Source organism: Anopheles merus, chromosome 3R (genome assembly GCF_017562075.2).
Source record: "Anopheles merus strain MAF chromosome 3R, AmerM5.1, whole genome shotgun sequence".
Taxonomy (NCBI): domain Eukaryota; kingdom Metazoa; phylum Arthropoda; class Insecta; order Diptera; family Culicidae; genus Anopheles; species Anopheles merus.
In genome coordinates, this window is record NC_054084.1 from 49,819,638 (window position 1) to 49,839,184 (window position 19,547).

Below are 19,547 nucleotides of genomic sequence, written 5' to 3' on the forward strand. Positions count from 1 at the left end.
TAGGTAAATGTCATAGTTACAATTTCGGACGCGGAAATAGCCATGGCCGCTGTTGAGTTTGAACTCCAACCAATAAATGAAGTCTTACCGAGTACGATTGTGATGTAGCATCGTATGTTGCTGCTCTAAGGGAAGCATAGAACTGGTACCTACCGGAGCGTAATCTTGAATATGGTCTTTACCTCTTCCCGTCGATTGATGGCCCCACACCATGCTGGATGGATCCATCCAAAGGCTATCATTTCGCGGTATCTTTACAACACCTCCTGCGGCGTGAGCTGAAAATACATTGGCGGCGAGATACTTGTTATTATTGGATTCATCGAAGAGCCTTTGAGTACACTATTCCCTCTCGAAACTTACCGCGTAAAGATGTAAGCGCCGACTGTTTCATCATCATATGTTTACGCTTTACAAACACCATTGCACCGAACGAAAGCATCATAAGTACCAGTATACAGCCCAGCACCGCGATAAACCAGGGCTGTGTAAGGATGTCATCCATGTTATTATGATTGATGGGATATCGATGGGATGTTTGATCTAGCTGCTTAGTGATTGGGTCGAGCCGCAGGGTTGCAGGATTGCTGAACGGTCCCATACCAGCAGAAGTAGCGGCTGCTACACTAACCGTGTACGTAACACCTTCGGTCAGGTTGGCAAGCAACAGTGTCGATGAGGTAGCCTCAATCGTGACATTGCTAAGAACCTTCGAGTAGTTTGTTCGTAAGTCAACTCCTCGTACGATAATGTTGTAAGTGCGCAGAATTCCTGGAAAAGATAAACCAGTTCTGTAAGTACTGACAGATGCTGGAAAGCATGAAATATTACCATTTTGTGCAGATGCTGTAGGAGGTTTCCATTTCAGGTACACTGCAGAGGAATTTAGCAACAGCGCTTCCATGCCAAACGGTGGTGCTGAGGGAGCTGTAATCAATTAATAATGGTAAAGTTCATACTTGTTACAACACAAAGTTAATTAAAAAAAAGTTTAAACATACCATCTTCAAGAGTTCTTGCTATCTGATAGTTTGATGGTTTGCCTTCAACTGATTTGTAAAATGGCACTATAAAAAACTCGTACTCTGTATATTGCTCAAGTCCAGAAACGGAACATGACGAGGCACCGGCATTCAAGACAGTCATCATTTTGTATGACTGTATACTAACCGAACGATTTGTGTTAAGGTTTCGCGAGTATATATAAAAACCTTCCACATACTTTCCATTGATAATCTAGAAATTAGAAAAAGAGAAATATTCACAATATTTTCATTGTTGACGTATTTAAACGGGTACATCTTACCTCCCAAACCAGCTTCATTGAAGTGGAATCGATAGCAGTCGCATTAACGAGCTCCACAACGTCTCCTGAGAGTAAACTAGCTCTTGCCTCACTCATATCAATTCCCATGCCAAAGTTATCGCTCTGCAAAGTTTATTCAAAGTAAGACAGTTTTATAAAATGGAAATAAAAAGACCTGCAGCATTAATGGCTTACCGATCCAAGCAGAATAGGTTCCGATAGAGGACTTGGCAATGAAAGGCCGTGTGAATTTTCAGCACGAACTACGAAGTAATACGTTACTCCTGCACTTAGTCCAGTTTGTGTGTAGGTATTGTCTTGGATACGATTTGCAACCTGAAGCCACCCTTCCGTTTGGTTACGGCCAAACAGCTCCACGGTATAGCCGATCAAACTTGACGCTCCAATTTGGCTGCTTCTTACCCATGCGACAGTGACGGAACTTTCGGTAATATCCGTTACCTGCGCTTTGCCAGGTGGACCGGGGTACGTAGATATTTCTGGTGCACGGTAGAATTTTATATTCGGATTGGTTGGCACATCGATTCGCAGCAGTGCGCTCCATGTAGTTTTGCCCGACTTACTGCTAGCGACACACGTATACAACCCGCTGTCATCAATTTTGCTCAAATCTGCTATAGTCAGCGTGCCCGATTCAGTGATATTTATCTTTTCCGAGGCTAGCACCGGTATTCCATCTTTGTACCACGAGATCACTGGTGGCGGAATTCCGCTAGCTTTACATGGCAGGATGGCAACCGACTTAATAGGCAACGTTTGATTGCAGGGGCCTTGCAGAATTAATGGTGGTGGTCGATCATCTTGAAGATTTACACTCAACACAACACGCGTGCTTACACTGCCGACACTATTTACGGCACTGCACACGATCACTTTCCCGTTGTCCATGCGGCCAACTTGTGCTATGGAAAGCACACTGGTACCGTCCGCGTTTTGCGTTACCTCTAGGTTGTCCATCCGGCTACCCGGTAACAGGAGTGTGCGGTTGCCTTCCACCGACCAGAATAGCGTCGGGTGTGGGTGTCCAGTAGCCTGACATTCGAACAATGCTTCCGAAGTCGGTTCGATGAGTACATTTTTCGGGCGCACCAGGAAACTCGGAGGTGCTGCAGGGCAGGTGGAATGAAACAGAAATGAATATCGGAACGAGACCGAAAGTACTTTGATTGTGGTCGAATGAATTAACGATGCAACTGAACATATCTTGACTTACAATGCACCACCAATGTACCGGATGCGGTGATGGATCCGACAGCATTGTCCGCCTCGCAGCTGTATTCGCCCATATCTTCGATTGCGATGTCATCTATTCGTAAACTTCTGTCTTCAAGCACTCGTACTCGCTCTATTGGGAGAAACAACATGTGGATGGAGAGCAGACATGTGTGTTAGTGAGAGTAGTTTATCTTCGGCGAGGCGTATATTGCTTGCTATCAAGTACAACATATTCCGATTTATACAAGAGCCTCCTATTAATAGAAATTACAATGTGATTTATGCTACATAAGATAGCTTTATCCGGGTTTTAAGCCCGTCGCTTCAGGGAGCACAATATGCAAGACTGCTCCTTGCTGCAGTTTCCGTTCTTGGAAGATAAAATTTTCTGGGAAGGTAACAAGAAATCAGTTCTCTTAAATTTGACTTTCCAACTGTAGATAAAAAGTTGTTATTCTCTTCAATTATTGTACAAAAGTTGCGATATTATAGTTGTTTTAAATATTTATTTCAACCCTCGAATTTATGCTTACTGCTTTGTTCACAAACTCTACATCACTCTTGGCCATGCGCTTAGCACGCGTCAACAGATAACACACCAGAGACGTAGCATACGTAGTATTGGTAATTAATTTATTTCGAACCGTCCCGATTGTATCAGGAAGACGTACAACATCGTACGGTTCACTGGGACTCCCCGATCTACAATTGCTTACAGCAGTTCGCACGTGACAACTTTATCCTGGTCCACGAATTTATGAGCCACAAACCGCACAACCCTTTTAAGGGATAAAAGTCACACACACACACACACACACACACACACACACACACACACACACACACACACACACGTAGTCATTTTCCTAGTTCTGGTGGTACTGCTGACCAAACGGTGTTTGTTCCATGATAAACAAGCTAATAATAATACGACTAATGACAACACATAAAACACTACGCTATCCCATTATTGCTCCATTCACTGTTTCGCACGTCCGATTTCCAGCTTCCTTGCTGGTTTCCGTTTTTCGCTTCCGATTACCATGAAATGCGCTTCAATACGTACCGAGTGGCATGTTGCCTCCGGAAGCTGACCTCCGCCACAGAACATCTGGCAACGGTTCTCCTCCGACTCGACATTGAAACACAACAGAGCTACCGGCAATGACCGTCTGGTCCTGTGGTCCACGTATTAGAAACGGTTTCACTGTAAAAATATTTACCACCATCAAGCGTGATCCAAACAGCCCGAATAGGGCCTCCGACACTGGAACTCCCAGCACTTACCGTGAACTCGCAGAAAGGCAACAGTGGATTCGCGCACACCTACTATATTCTTTGCCACACACTGATAACGACCGTCGTCTGATTGGCGAGCATCTTGTATGGCCAGATTGCCACCGTCCACGATCCGGATACTGAAAGTAGTAATTTATTCGACCGGTTACAATGCAATGCAGGGTTTAATTGATGAAAAACGAGATGTCGGAATGCGAAGGATTAACTTTTGCTGGTCTGAAAACTAAAGTTCACAGACCCGTTTGGCAGGACCGGAAGTGTTGATAAGTATCATTACCTTCATTATTCATACCAAAACGATCGCTAGCTGAAAGTTTGGCAACGCAAATAAAATGACCAAACTACCGAATGTTGTTACTAGTGGCAAAGTTAATAAATAATGTGGAATGTATTTGGGGGAGGAAAAAGCAGTCCTACCCGTTACCATATGACTTACCGTTTCGAGTTGGTGAGATCTAAAGTTTGTCCATTTTTGCGCCAGAAAACGGTTGGTTCCGGTGAGCCCCTCGGTGGTCCGCATTCTAGCAGTACCGTTTCACCCTGTGCCACCCGAGTATTTTGTGGTTCCAGGCGAAACTCTTCTCGTAGTACTGAAATTAAACATCAAATGATGGAATATACAGGATTATTTCCGTAAACGCAAGAGCATCCGCCTCTAACTTTATGTTTAAATGTAGTTGCAAAAAATATTATTTACTTTTCTTCATACGGAATATCAAACGATCCAGAAAATCCCAAATTGTACTTTGGATTTACACTCGAGCAAATACTGATATGCACGTCGACTGGACGTGACGGATGACGTACTTTTTGGTTTGTTACCGAACGTACTTTTTGGTTTGTTACCCCATTGATGAAATACCTTTACTGGATAATTTAAGCCCTTTACTATTAGAATAAGTAGGAATAAGATGGAAGCAAAAGTTATAATCCACACCAAATACCCCATGCACTAATCTCACTCGATGATAAGGACCAGGTATTAAAAACAAGTTTCCAAACACGAAAGAACACCAAAGATGCCAGCTTGCGAGCTCATGCGCGATGGGACAACGAACAGCAACGAACTTTTACCGAAACCACGATGCGGGTTATTGGCGAATTCCGTATCAAGTAAATAATGTCACAAGCTACGTTCGCAATACCAAAACCTCCTCTAATGTATCTGTTTCGATTTGCGAACCAAGTCCTTTCCACTACACTCCAAGTAATGCTCGATACTGCATATATCTCCTAGCCCGGTTTGTACATAAGAACGAACGACACGTAAATACAAACGCACGTTGTGGGGTGTCGATTACATTTCACGGAACGTGACTTGCAAAACTTTACGCTACCGAATCTTATATTCGCTGTAATCCTATCGCAAAAAGTAATACCGAAGGACAGGAACTATGTCCATGCGGCCGACACGGTAATGGTAAGGTTAGCTAGAATCTGCGCGTGACGTTGTTTCCGCTAAACTGCGTCCCCAGTTAAAAATTCGAACACAAGATTAATACGTGGCGAATTAGCAACGGTTTTTGGTTGAGCCGATAGGAGTGTTGCAGAATAAAATATGAAACCATAGATTCTATCCAGATCAGCATGATAGGTTGAGAGATGATACAGTCCCTCACTATCATGTCGGGACGCTTCTGGTGACGCTCTGTACAAGCTTGGCAGTCCAAGATGTGCGCTCAGCAACGAAAAATCAAGAGGGATAGCAGGATCAACGAAATCATTTGTCAAATATCGTAATCCTCTCGATGCAGTGAGAATGGATTGTTCAAATTGGATTAGCCAACCCCGAGGATGTTACCAAGCGGGAGAAAAAAGCTATTACACTAATAGATAGCTTAAAGGCAAAGCAAATGGGACAATGTTTATGGAAGTGTTTAAATGGAGTGTATGTAGGTATGAGCTTTATGACCAAATGTAAAGTCACAAATTAATTCTTATGTTCCGTAGTCAAGCACGATTATCCGGCATTCCGATATTAGTTAAAATCTGAACCGTACAAAAGTCACAAATGAAGGTTTAACCTACTAAGGATAATTTAATATTGCATTGAGTTAAAACGGGTACACTTCCTATGTGGTAATTAGAAAACCATTGATGGTCCAAACACGTAGAAATCCTCTAGACATAGGTAGATATACATATTTTGTGTGTCCTTATTTCAAATTCATTCCTAATACTTCCTGAGAAAAAAATGATATTTCGAATGAAATAAATATAAAACTTTTTTTTTGCATTGTCTATTTGACGTAACGACCCATGAAGACGCGCACAGTACAACCGATCTATTCGTGCCTTCGAGTATTATTTAGTAAATACAATCCGTAGTCGAGTATTCAATCAAGTCCTTACTACGGAGAGATGGGTCCATAGGAGACTGGAACCCACGACGGACACGTTGTCAAATCGTGCCAGTGGACGACTGTACCACGGTAGCGCCCCGTGGATGTAACTGAGATTGGTCTGTTTTAATGTGACATTGTAGGTAAAAAAATCCAAATATTTTAATAACCTTTTGCATAGTTTTATTCTTTGCTTTTCATCGTTACGTTCTGCATCTCGGCACATAGTCTGAACATTGGGATTCAACGAACCAAAACCCGGTGTCAGCAGCGCAACGCTAAAAACACAAGCAAAATTGCATTCTTATGCTGACCAGCTTTTCTGGAAGGTGACCCGTTTATTTATGACACGGACTCAAATAAATATTCTTTCTCATTTTTATCCGTTGAAATCTTCCCACGACCATTATTTCTGCGCTCTCACTCTTGGATGCGCTTTCTTTTCCGCATTCTATCAAACGATACAAGATTGCTTTTGCAATACGAAAACTCTCATATGAAAATGTGCAGCTATTTCTGTGTTGTCATACTTTCCTGCAAGCCTGCTGTAAGTGCGCTATAGTGTAAGTTCACTGGCAATGAACGAAACGACCATATACATAATAAGCCATTAATATGCTAGTTTTGCAATTTACCCCCAAGTGACTGCAGAAAAAAAATATGTTGTTGTACGTATACAAAAAACGTTGTACGTTTAAAATATATGAACAGCTGATGGCATATATCAACTACCTAGTACTATTAAGGTTTTATTTAAGGAAACGTATGTATCTCTTAAGAATGAGATGTCTGATGATACTTTCATCAACTTTCCACATCTGATGTTCATACAACATCATGTCTCAGGGTATATTCCCTTTCTATATCTTCTATTCTTCTGTTGTGTTGTATATGTAAATACACTACGCAAATGCGGTGTAAAGAGCATAAATAGAATCTATTGCCTAAGAGAAGTGCAAATTAAATTTCAACGAGTGAAAGTGAAATGTAGTAAAAATAGAAGCAATGATAAACGTCAAACTGTAAGTATCAATCAGGAAGTCAATCAAGTTTGTTAAACCCACCTGTCTAAGGTTTCAATCAATGTCTTTCGCTTTAACGAGAGTTATGATTATTACTGAGCTGTTATTACCAGTGACAAAGATGTTAGTGTGTTCGTATCCGTAGGGTCATTATGATTTTATTTCAATTATCCAAGACAAAAGTAATGAGTAAAATCATATCATTTATCAACTTACATAAATCATAAAAGTAAATAAAAAACTGTAAAATTTACTGTAAAATGTTGTTTATTTTGGACTCAAAACAATGAAATATTCACTGGTTCCTGTATAAGAACAATTTTTATTACATACTTTCATATTAACCGTCATGTGTACAACCGCCTACCCGGGTAAGTATCGCAACTTTGGATTAAAAAATCGTATCAACTTCATTTGAAATTTTAAAAATGCTTCAGAAAAGATGTTTTCTACCGATGTGCAAAAAATAAAAAATATCAAAAATGTTTAAATATTTTTTTTTAATTATTTGAGTTTATATATCCTTCACATGTACAACCGCCTACCCGTGTTGGCCATACATTTTGTATGGAAGAATTATGTTTTTCGTGGTTAAAAGCGTATATCTTTTGAATTACTTGTTGGATTTGAATGAAAATTGTAAACAATAATGTTTTATAACATATCGCTGTAAAATTAGAATTTTAAAACTCCCATCAATATTTTTTTCAATAAAAAATGTGCTGTAACTTCAACACCCCAACCGGCCTTGCCGCATGTTTTGAGAGGATGCTTATGTCCTTTTCTTTTCTTACAAATGTTGTATTACAGTGTAACAATATTTTGAAATTAACACTGAAACCATCTCTTTTAAAATGATACCAACCAATACAAGCAAACGAAATAGAATTGGCTCAAAGTTAACAAACACATTCATACTTTTGTCATAGTGTTACCACCGACAAACCGACGTGACACTTCGAACAAAATGAGCTTCAAAAGTTGTCTCCTTATTTCAAATGAAAATACGTTAAACACTAGCGCCATCTCTATAATGATTCGCTTACTACACTGACACAGAGAAGAAACTGCTAAACCCCCTTTTTGTTTTTCTTCGCAAATTCCAATACGTATTGTTTTATGTACTTCTCACATCTTTTGCACTGATTTGGAAACTTATAAAATGATTTTCCTGGGTGTTTTGTCCAATAATTCTCACAAAATCTTGCCTCACACTTCCTTTGCCATTTGTATTTAGAAAAGTTGTTTACATCGAAGCAGCAGGGAACAGAGCTTACTTTGACAGAAGTGTTCGCCTCATTGGTAAATGACAGTACTTTCGTGTGGGACACTTTTGTAACGCCAGTGTCATGTCGGTTTGTCGGTGGTGTTACTGCCGAATAGGGATGGGTCTTTTGGAGCGCACCAATGGCTCCGATGTCGGCTCTGCACCCACGGCTCCAGAGCCCGATCCACATCAACAGCTCCGGAGCCGAATCCGCACCAACAGCTCCGAAGCCGGCGACGAATCAATGACTCCGGACCAACGGGTCTGGACTAACGTTTCAATAGAGCCTAATATTGTATGATAGCCTAAAAAACTAATCTATCTTCTCGCAAGTGTACCCGATGTACCCAAAGCTAATACCCGATGAGATTGTGTGATTGTTGCACAATGTTCACTTATCGATTTTTTTATAGAATCCTTTCAACATTATTTACTCAGCTAATTATGGATCTTCCCGATTGAAACTTTATTGAAAATGATTTTTTTGGGTAATCTGTAACGGCTCCGGAGCCGTGAGTGCGGAGTCGTTGGTGCGGAGCCGGTTCCGGAGCAGCTGGAGTGGAGTCAGCTTCGGAGCCATGGGTGCGGAGCGGGCTCCGTTGGGTTGGAGTGGAGGAGGTTCCGAAGTTGTCTGGAGCCGGTCGGAGCCGGTTTTTAATAAAACATGATGAGCATATTTTATAGATCGTTAAAATATATTTTTATATAACAAGCAAAACAATTGAAAAATGTATATAACTTTTGAAAGCAACGTAAGTAAAGCTTAGTAAAAGACTAATCATCCACTTAAAACATGCGGACTGGCCAGTTATGGTGGTGGAGTTAGAACATATTTTTGATTGAAAAAAATCATGATAGGATTTTTAAAATTTTAATTTCACTACGATATGTTATAAAACATTATTATGAACCTTTAAGACAGTTTTCATTCAAAGCTTACAAGAATTTCAAAAGCTATACTCTTTTAATCACGAAAATCATCATTGTTCCATACAAAATGTATGGCCTACCCGGGTAGGCGGTTGTGCGATTACGTAAAGTTATTTAGCCGTACACAAGACGGTTAATAGAAAGGCCATAACACCATATATACTTAGTTTATATAACTGTTAAGTACAGCACAGTTTCGTGATTTGTAGAAAATCCTTAAGAGATAGATAAAAACAGTTAATGTATGGGTTGTGCAGAATACTATTTTACATCTTTTAATTTTTTTTTATTTTTCAAAAACATTTTTACACGACTTATTACGAAAAAAAGCCGGTCTCATGGTACAGTCGTCACCTCACACGACTTAACAACATGCCCGTCATGGATTCAAGCCCCAAATAGACCGTGCCGCTATACGTAGGACTGTCTATCCTGCTATGGGGGTGATCCAAAAAAGTCACTGAAAGTCAACCCCACAAGTGGTTATATAAATAAATATAAATATAAATAAAAAAGAAGAAGAAGAATATTCTAGAAAGGTTTTGCAGAAAAATATTTTTGAACGATATTTAAAAATTGTTTTTTATAACTTGTTTGAAGGTTTTCGTAGTTTTGTACGAATAATTTCCAAATTTATTTTTTTACATACCAAAAATAAAAATAAATCTTTGCATATAGTGATTGTTTTGAAAATACTATTCAAAATATGTAAACAAATTGTTTTGTTAGTTTTTAGAATGGCCATGAACGTTATCTATTTAATGAATAATGGCTCAAAACTGATCCGATCAAACAAAAGCCACACAAACACCTCAACAACAATTTTCTAGCAGAATCTACATATTTGCAGCTGTTACATACATAGTTAAGGAATGTAATCCTAGCCTGATATTGTTTTCCTTCCACCACCCCCTTCACCATCGATGTTCTCTTTGATCGCTACAAAGGCGCCCGTAAATATTAGAAGAAAGCGCAGACGAATATCATGTTCAATTGCAATGGGCCCACCACAATACCCCTTCTACATATTCTTCCGGCATTACATATACTTATCTAAAACATGTAAATACCACATTACTAATTCAGCCAATCCTTATTTAGGATCCTAAACTACCTTACGAACTCACGACCAAACTTTACAAGCAGACGGCTGCGGGCGACTTTGTAGCGGTCTAAGAGAACATCAATGGTGAAGTGGGTGGTGGGAGGAAAAAAAATGGATTAATTGTTGATAATTATTCTCATAAAATTACTAAAACTTTCAAAAAGTAATAATAACTAGTTTTAAAAATTGCTAAAACATACTTATCTGTAAAACCTTTTCTAGAATATGTTATTAGATACGCTCAGGCACGGCATGTCTTTCTTCACGAATCTTTCCCCTTCCACCAGAAACAAGTGTCCAATATTTTTGCGTTCACACCAAGGTGCCTAAATAGACTACAGGTGGGTCTTTAGCTCTGATTTTGGTAGCCTAATTCAATGGAGATTTGTATGGAGATTTAAATAAGGGGAATAAAGGTTGCTAAGGACTTTTTATGAGTTGCTAAGCAACTTTGGACTCCCTAGCTGTCAAATGATTTTTTTAAATACACTGGACGTAGTAATACTGGACCGACCTGTAGTAATTTATGGACCTTGGTTCACACACCATACATCTTAGCAAGATACAATTATCGTAATTTAACTAAATAATTCGTAAAACACGGGTTGTAAGAAATGCACAATATACAACCGTTAGAACATTTAGGACTTGGAAGCAATCGAAAACTAATGTTTAAACACGAAAAAACACGATATTTCTCTCTATTAAAATATTATCAGCAAATATTTCTGTTATCCATCCATCCAGGTGAAATATACAGCGAAATGAACTACTGTTCCTACTACTGTCTGTTCCCGAGTTACGCGGTTCTCGACTTACGCAGATTCGGAGATACGCGGTTTTCTAAATTTGACAGATCACATGTCAAATCAGTACAATTTGCTTTAAGTTTATTCCTAAATGCATTTTTGCTAACAAATTTAAACCGCTTAATAGCCAAAAATATTATAATTTTCTACACGAAATATCTGACAGGTACCGCTAAAGGGTTGGGGGAGATACAACATCTGCTTTCGAAATTCTATTAAAAATAATATCTTCTTAAGCAGAACAACCCCTACTCGGTAGAAATTATGAACGGTTGACTGAAACTTGACGAAGTATTCGATATTGAAGTTATTTAATGGATTTAATTAAGATTTTGTACACGTTATTTGTTTACATTCTACATCAGTTGGTTGCTGCGATGCTTTATCCGTCAGATATTTCGCCTGTCAAATAGTTCATTTCGCTATATATTTCACCTCATGTGGCCTCGCGGCTACGGATTTTCCACAAATAGCGAAAAACGACTGTTCATATAGTCGTGGTAGGCGCTGTATATACATATGTTGTATGTATGACAAACAACTATATATGCTTGTACACAAAAGCTGTTGAATTTGCGGTATGTCATAGAATAACCAATTACCGGGTAACCTAATAGGGCCGGTCTGGTGGTACAGTCGTCAACTCTTACGACCTAACAACATGCCCATCGTGGCATCAAGCCCCGAATATACCATGCCCTCATACGTAGGACTGACTATCCTGCTATGGTAACAATAAGTCACTGAAAACCAAGCTCACTTCACTAGTGGGTATAGGCAGGCCTTGACCGACAACGGTTGGTTGTGCCCAAAGAAGAAGAGAAGAAATATATAGACCGGAATGTCCCGTAAGACGTTTACACCAAATAGAAGAAGAAGAACCTAAATAAAGTATTAAATTAAGAAAATTCATCAGGACGTACTGTTCAGTGAATAAAATAATAAAAATAGTAATAATTTAAAGGACCGTTCGGGTTGTTTTTTTAAATCAATTCATGTTTTGTTCATTCTCATAAAGATTGACCGGACTGGACTGTTCCACTCAAATGAACCGCTGTTGAAAATGATTTAAAAATCCCTCTTAGGCAGCGAGTCCCTCAAATTATGAAGAATTGGATGGTAACACGTAAAAAAGTCTTTCAGTAGAGCATTAAATTCACTTCACATCTTTTTTTGCTAGTAGGTTTCCTTTTTGCTTTCAGTTTTTAGAATAAGGACAGGGTAATAAATTTAAACTTTTCAATTCCTACCTGATACTTGAAGCGTCGCATTGTGACTTCTGGCAACGCCAAGCTCGTTCATTGCTTCGCACCAGTAAACACCCGCATCGGTCTCACGACGTGAGTGCACAACCTGAAAAATTGAAGAATAACAAAACGTCGTAAATCTTAATACATTTCTATAAAAATGAGGTAAAATTAAAATTAAAACTAGCCACAAATAAATTAAAACTAACAGCCGATCATGCAGCCTAAAAAAAACAAAAAATCTTCCATTCAAAGTATGACGCTGCGTTGTCAACAATCTCTGCTTTCGCTAATTTGTGCATATTTTAAACCGGATCCGAAGACGGATCCTGAATTTCAAATTTAAAATATAATTGCTTATGCTTTCATAAAACTATAAAGTGAATAGTACTAGACTGCTGGTCCAAAACGAGTCAACTGTACTCTAAGGCCTTTCGAAATTGCATTGTCTGGTATAACGAGTCCCCGGTATATTGCATACGTTGCACTTGAACGCAAAATGATTTTATTACTCCGGGAATCGCTACGGAAGAGCGGAAAGAAATGATTATTCCTGGTTCCGTGAAATTGTACCATCGGCATCACCGTTGCGATGATCGTTGTCGTTATCCACATCATTGTTCCTTCAAATGCTTTTTATGAATTCTTCCCACCTAACAAGGCTCCAGTTTGCTAGCTTTATATCGAGTAAAAAAGAGACACCAAATTTCAATGTGCGACTAGATGTATGAAACGAAATAGGACCAGTTTTACGCTGCACACGCTATCCTCGTGATGCTCCTTTTACATCGACACCACTCAGTTCTGCCGTGCCGGAAGGAAGAACGAAAATGAACCGATGGAAAAGTGGCACGTCAATGAACTGAGCATGGATGGAAAATCTGCAACGTCCAATGTCACGTACTTTTTCCCATTCTTCTAATGTGTCGATCGGGGCTGAGTAAATCGTTCCGAGAGTTGGGAAATTAAAAATTCAAATCGACAGCACTGTCCATGGAAATGGGACACGGATGGTTGTTACTATCATTTTACTTTACCTTCAGAAAAAATAAACCTCCTGCGGGTAGCAGAATTTTATGTGATCCTGGTTCGGCTTTAATCGGTTCACCATCCTTAAACCATGTGATTGTTGGTGTCGGAATCCCTTCCGCCTTACAGTTGAGTGTTGCTGGCTCGTGCCGAGGTACAATGACGTCTAGAGGGTGCTCCGTAATTTTGGGATACTCTAAAGCTGAGAGAAGAAGGAAAGAGATTATTGTTTGTTGATAGATTGTTTGCTTATTTTAGAATTAATAATGAAATAAATTGAACACATTTTATATTTTAAGCAGGTACAAATATTTCCGATCAGACAGCTTTTTTTTTATTTTGGTAAGAATAGCTAACCCGTAAACGAAGAAACAAATTTATTTTTTTACATTAATTGTCTGCACAACTGAACGAAATCAGTTGCGATCTATGCCTGGTTATGTCATCCTAAGTTAGTACATAGTAAGTATGTATAAGCTAATATATGGGTCGCTTAATAAAAGGATGCACTTTTACCAATAAAGTGAATCCGATGCTACACCCAAATAAATTATATAATTTAATTATATAATTTATCTCATCATTCATAAGAAAAGCAGAGATACCAATGATAAATAAAAATGATGAGATAAAATCTATCATTTATAATACATAATATAATTATCTATCATCTTCTACTCCGTTATTCTGCACCTTGCTTTCCTTTATCATTTTCTTTTTCTATAATAAACGCAAAACATTCATGGGTACAAGCATATATTATTTTCTTAAGGAATAATGTTGCGTAATCTTATTTTAATATTTTTTTTTGCTTATTTTGTTGAGACTTAATCTATTTTTAATATGACATGGGATGTCATCTAACTAGTGTCAGAGTCTGCCGGTCGGGTGGCACAATTGTCAAATCGTATGACTTAACAACATGCCCGTCATAGGTTCAAGCCAAGAATGCACTGTGACCCCATCCGTAAAACTGGATATTCTGCCATGGTAATCAATAACTCTCTGAAAGCCAAGTCTACAAGTGGTGGTACATGGAGGTGACCGACAACGGTTGTTGAACCAAAGAAGAAGAAGAAAGAGAGGTATCGGAATCTATTCAAATCAAATAAGAACATATCAGAAGTTATTTCAAAGTATAAATTAAATCAAACACATTTATGTAAGCATAATTAAAAACTTACTTTCAACAATCTATTTATAATATTTAAATACTTTTATTTGTTCCACCGTGTTCATTAGTGTCAAAACTAAGATTTTCCATACACTCACAAAGGATGAGTGGAAGCTCAAGCTTTGCTGGCAGAGCCAAGCATCCAATTAAGTGTCTTGTGATAAGGGTACCAAATTCACAAGCTCACGAAAACATTCTCACTATACCATAATTCCATTTGCAATCCTAGTAGTAAGCGATTAACTACGAATGTCACAGGCAATTGCAGTAAGTTTATCGTTAGAACCAGCTGACATTCTAATGAAGACGAAAGGGCTTCTTTACGTTCTTCCTCTATGGATGTGAAAGTTTAAATAAGTTATCAGAAGTATGTGATCGTTGCAAAAGTTCGCGCTCCCAATAACACAACAATCGTTGCACGTACACAAATAGTATTACATAGCGCTTCAGGAAGAGGTTTTGGCGAAACAGAACATCGAAACTTTTACAAGACGCCTCGACTCTCAAACTTTCGTTAAACATATTCCAACGCAGTGAATTTACCACAAAGGATCTGATGCATGCGGTGCGTCTTTTTATTCGACGATAACAGCACTCGAATTATTACAGCCACGAGTACATTGCAGATACGCTAGCGCATTGAAGATGGTATGCTAGCGGCAGCCAGCTTCGCTCGAAAACTGCATTGTAATTAACAATAATAATAATCTAAAGTTTTGCCATATTTAATCCGCATGTTGTGTAAATCACAACCATTCAGTTTCCTTCAGATAGATGTCTCTAGCAGCCCTGAAGGCATGCAGAGTATGTGCAAGTGAATGTATGAGCGATTCAATGTTTTCGTCGGCTAGCATGATGAAGATTTATAGAGATTTGTAGAGTCAAAAATACAATAAAAGACAAGGCGCTATTTCTTACTCGACTCCAGCAGATTTTCCGAATGGCTGGTTCTAGTTCTAGGATACGTTCAGTTTTAATCGTATCATAAATTTGATGACAAAAGTATGCGTTTTTGCTAGAGATTTTGAACAAGAACACACGTTGTCAGTCGGCTTGTACTGCGCTGTTATCGTCTTCTTCTTTCATGAATTCTAATACATTACATTTCTACAACTAGAACCCGATGCACATAACACTTTATGGGTCAGCAACGTCGTAAATACCTTTTATTGATCAAGTCAACATTTATTTGATGTCGAGCAAAGAAAGCATTTCTCCAAGCAATGCCAACACAAGGAGCCTTGAAATCATAGAAAGCATTCGACAAAAATAGTAATGATGTACTGGAGTGTCACTAGACAAAGTTATGACTGCCATGAGTACATTTACATACCGCTATTGAATAAACTGAATGTTGCGCCTGATATTCCTTCTTACATTCTCTAGGCTAAGCAATAGATTCATCTAACGATCAAACCGTCCACCCAATAATACGTGCTAAATATTCAAATTCGATTGTTATCGGATGCATGTTCATACTCTATTACGATGAGTTCGGAATAGGAAAATAGTTGAAAACGTAGCTTACGAAAAACTCACATCGTACATATCAATAAACAAGCTGATGATGCTAACACGGTTTCCATCTTTGTTCTTGCTTCATCCTTTGTGGTGTAGTATGACATTATGACAGGGAAATAGGTTTACATGGCATATTTTTACAGGAAGGGGAGACCTCGCGTTAATTTCCATAGAAAAGATCGATTTGATGTTAAGTGTATTTGGCTATTTGTGCAGCAGCAGCGGCACATGCAGCTATTTGTTAATCCGATGGAATAAGGTACAATTATGTTTATCATTGATTATAATCATGTAACTAATATTTTATTTAAGAGAGTGCCGTAAATAACAAACTGGGTTTCAATTAATATAGATCCAATGCTACTAATGCACAATATGTGAATGCATTATGATATTGGCAAGTTTTAGTTATTTAAATTTGTTAATTTTTCTTCCTTTTTTGTGTTTAAAATGTAATACTGCCATGTTACTATTCCCAGGAAAACAAAAAGAAATCAACTTTCCAGTTTTAAAATAAACACTCCTTTTTATTTATATATGGTTTTTTTTTTGGTGTATCATCATAACAACAGATTTGCAATCAAAAATGATTATGCCCCTGATATACTTTTCCTTAGAGCAATTCACTTTCAATATGTACAAAGAACATGAAGAACAAAAACGTAGATTGAGCTTAGGACAATTATTTCATGTGTATATTCATTTTTTTACATCAAATCTAGCTAGAAATGATAATTTTATACATTGCAAACACTATTCGAATATTTAAATATACTATCTTTTAAAAGATGACTGAAACGATTGAATCATACAAAATCTTGTTCGCCAACCACATACCCAGTGTGGAATGCAAATATTGCTTTATGATGAACCTGTACATATAAAGCCTCACTTATCTTGCCCTCTTAGTAGGAGAGCTGAAATGGTAGCCCAAAAGCTGTTGTGCGCTTTACCCGTGTCCTGCTTCACCTTTCGTATAAATAGAATCAAGGGTAAAAGTTTGGCTCTTCAGAGAAAAGGATGAGGTAAAAGGTTTACACTATAAACCACCCTTGCGTGTTCCCTCATGGGTACTCACCTTCATCGTGATGATGGTAAACGCGACAAACAAATAATCTTTGACTTTGCCAAGCCAAAAGTTGGTCAACAGCACAACCTAAGCAGAAAATGTTTTCACATTTTCGCACAATCCATTTTGTGCCATCATCTTCTTTTTCATTTAAAATGTTTAGTTTCGAAAAATGCATATCTGTATTACTATACTCTTGGGTAAGATATCCAAGAAAGCTTCACAATTTTCTTCATGCCACTTTCATTACATAAATAAATGTTTTAGTTAAGTTACACGGGACACATGATCAAATTAAGATAGCTGAGTTTACTAATATGTGTGTTTGTATAACCGATTTTTAGGCACTAACTTCATACTTACTGTTGAAAAAAAAACGCTTAGTTGTTTGTTTTATCGTGTGTTTATCGTCGTTATTTTTAAATTTTCGAACGTAATTTTTAAAATTTTCATTAAAAGTATACAACGTAGTTTAGAATTAGAACTTTAAAGAAAATACGGCCAAAGCCGTATCAACGCTAATTTCAATAATAATAAAAAAAAAAATTTCTCCTGCAGCAAACTTTTTCTATTTTTTTTTTTATAATTCTGAATTATTCTTACACTCAAAACGAACACGTCACAAGTGGTTTCTTGTTGATCGATATCCTGCATTGGCGACGACAATGGCCAAGAGGCACTGAACATGACAACGGAACGTAAACAATACCTTGGAAACTGCTGCTGTTTATTCAACGCCGCAAAAACAAACAGAAATAATTATTAACTGTGCAGCGTCGCTCGTCGTTCCTTTATGATGCCTTGTGGAGCTCTGCTCTGATATCTGCTTCACTGGTTTTCAGATGAACAAAAAGCAAAGCTAAGCAATTACGAGCACGTAAGCTAAACGAAGATAGAATAGCAAGTAAATATAAATCAGGTAAGCAGTTCATAAAATAAGCTTTTTCACAAAAAAATGCTTAGAAAATGAATGATCCATTCACTTACAATCCAAAAAAAAAGAACAGTGCAAAGACGGGTTTGTAAGCAAAGAACGGGATTTCATCTGAAGAACTTACATGAACGGTTGAGATTTTTTCTGTGATCACGGTAAACCATAAACCACATTGCTTCGCATGGCATATTTGTTTATTGAAGGGACTTTTTATTACGTTCTTTCCCTTTTCTTTGAGCGGCCTTTATCCGTTCTATTTGATTTGGCGTTTTGACTAGCCAGAGGATTCTGTGAACTCGGATATGCTCGTGTTCTTTATGTAAACATAAATGAATGCGGCGTTGAAAAAAGCTGCCTTTTTCAAAAATATTTTCATAAATGTCATAGGCGAAGGACCACCTTTGAGATATATTTCTAAAATATATTATGAATAACTTTTTGGTTTGTGTTTGGGCCATAGCTTCCTGCCATGAAATATAGTTGATAAATTAATGCTGTTCATATTTTTAACATTCGGTAGAAATCAACAGTATAAAATTATAAATAATGATTTGATTTACAAAATTCGCGATTATGCTTTCTTGTTTGGACGTACACAAAGTTGTTTAATAATAATTCTTAAGCATAGTTTAATTCTTTCCAACGATGTATCGATACTACGCTGACGAAGCAAGTTATTGAGAAAACTGCAATCATTTCGAGATACGCATCAGTTTTAATTTATTAACGGATAGCGAAATGACATCCCCACTTTCTTTGATTCCAAATAGCATCACAGGTTAGTATGGTTGAGAGACAATCAGCGTGAAATATTAATTGAAGCAAATGAAATGCCAATCTAGACACAGGCACAGCTTTAACGATCAATCGTCAGAGAAATGTATCCATTTGCGCTAGTTTGATTTTCGCGTGATTGATCAACGCACTATATTGATGTTCCATCATGAACGTAACGCTTTTATCAATTTGTAGAACAATGCTATGAACTACTAAATGAGTATATTTACTTGTATTACAGTTTTTATAACATTGCAGGTATTTCAATACAATTTGATTGAGTCTTGCTTGTTTTATAAAATGTTTTTAGTTGTTGCAACGGATTACAGTACATACTATTTAACAAACATGTAGACAAAAAGGGCTCATGTCTCACTTCACTGTCAAAATTAAATTCATTTAAAAAAAGTACCTTTTAGCATGCTTACATATTTCAATGCTTTGGCCAACAATTTAAAACGGCATCAGTTCAAAGACACG

At 37.8% G+C, this 19,547-nt stretch overlaps 1 protein-coding gene across 1 annotated transcript in view; it reads right to left on the reverse strand.

The window, feature by feature from the left end:
- The window catches only part of LOC121595762 (roundabout homolog 2-like), a 30,466-nt gene that overhangs the window by 2,721 nt on the left and 8,198 nt on the right, over positions 1–19,547 (reverse strand). Inside the window, exons 2-13 of the mRNA XM_041919965.1 lie at positions 13,601–13,794; positions 12,567–12,669; positions 4,278–4,431; positions 3,830–3,960; positions 3,609–3,749; positions 2,541–2,672; positions 1,502–2,433; positions 1,307–1,429; positions 1,002–1,236; positions 832–927; positions 364–771; positions 89–278 (exon numbers count right to left, since the gene is read on the reverse strand). Of these exons, the coding sequence (XP_041775899.1) occupies positions 89–278; positions 364–771; positions 832–927; positions 1,002–1,236; positions 1,307–1,429; positions 1,502–2,433; positions 2,541–2,672; positions 3,609–3,749; positions 3,830–3,960; positions 4,278–4,431; positions 12,567–12,669; positions 13,601–13,794 (2,839 nt within the window). The remainder of the gene's footprint in view (positions 1–88; positions 279–363; positions 772–831; positions 928–1,001; positions 1,237–1,306; positions 1,430–1,501; positions 2,434–2,540; positions 2,673–3,608; positions 3,750–3,829; positions 3,961–4,277; positions 4,432–12,566; positions 12,670–13,600; positions 13,795–19,547) is intronic.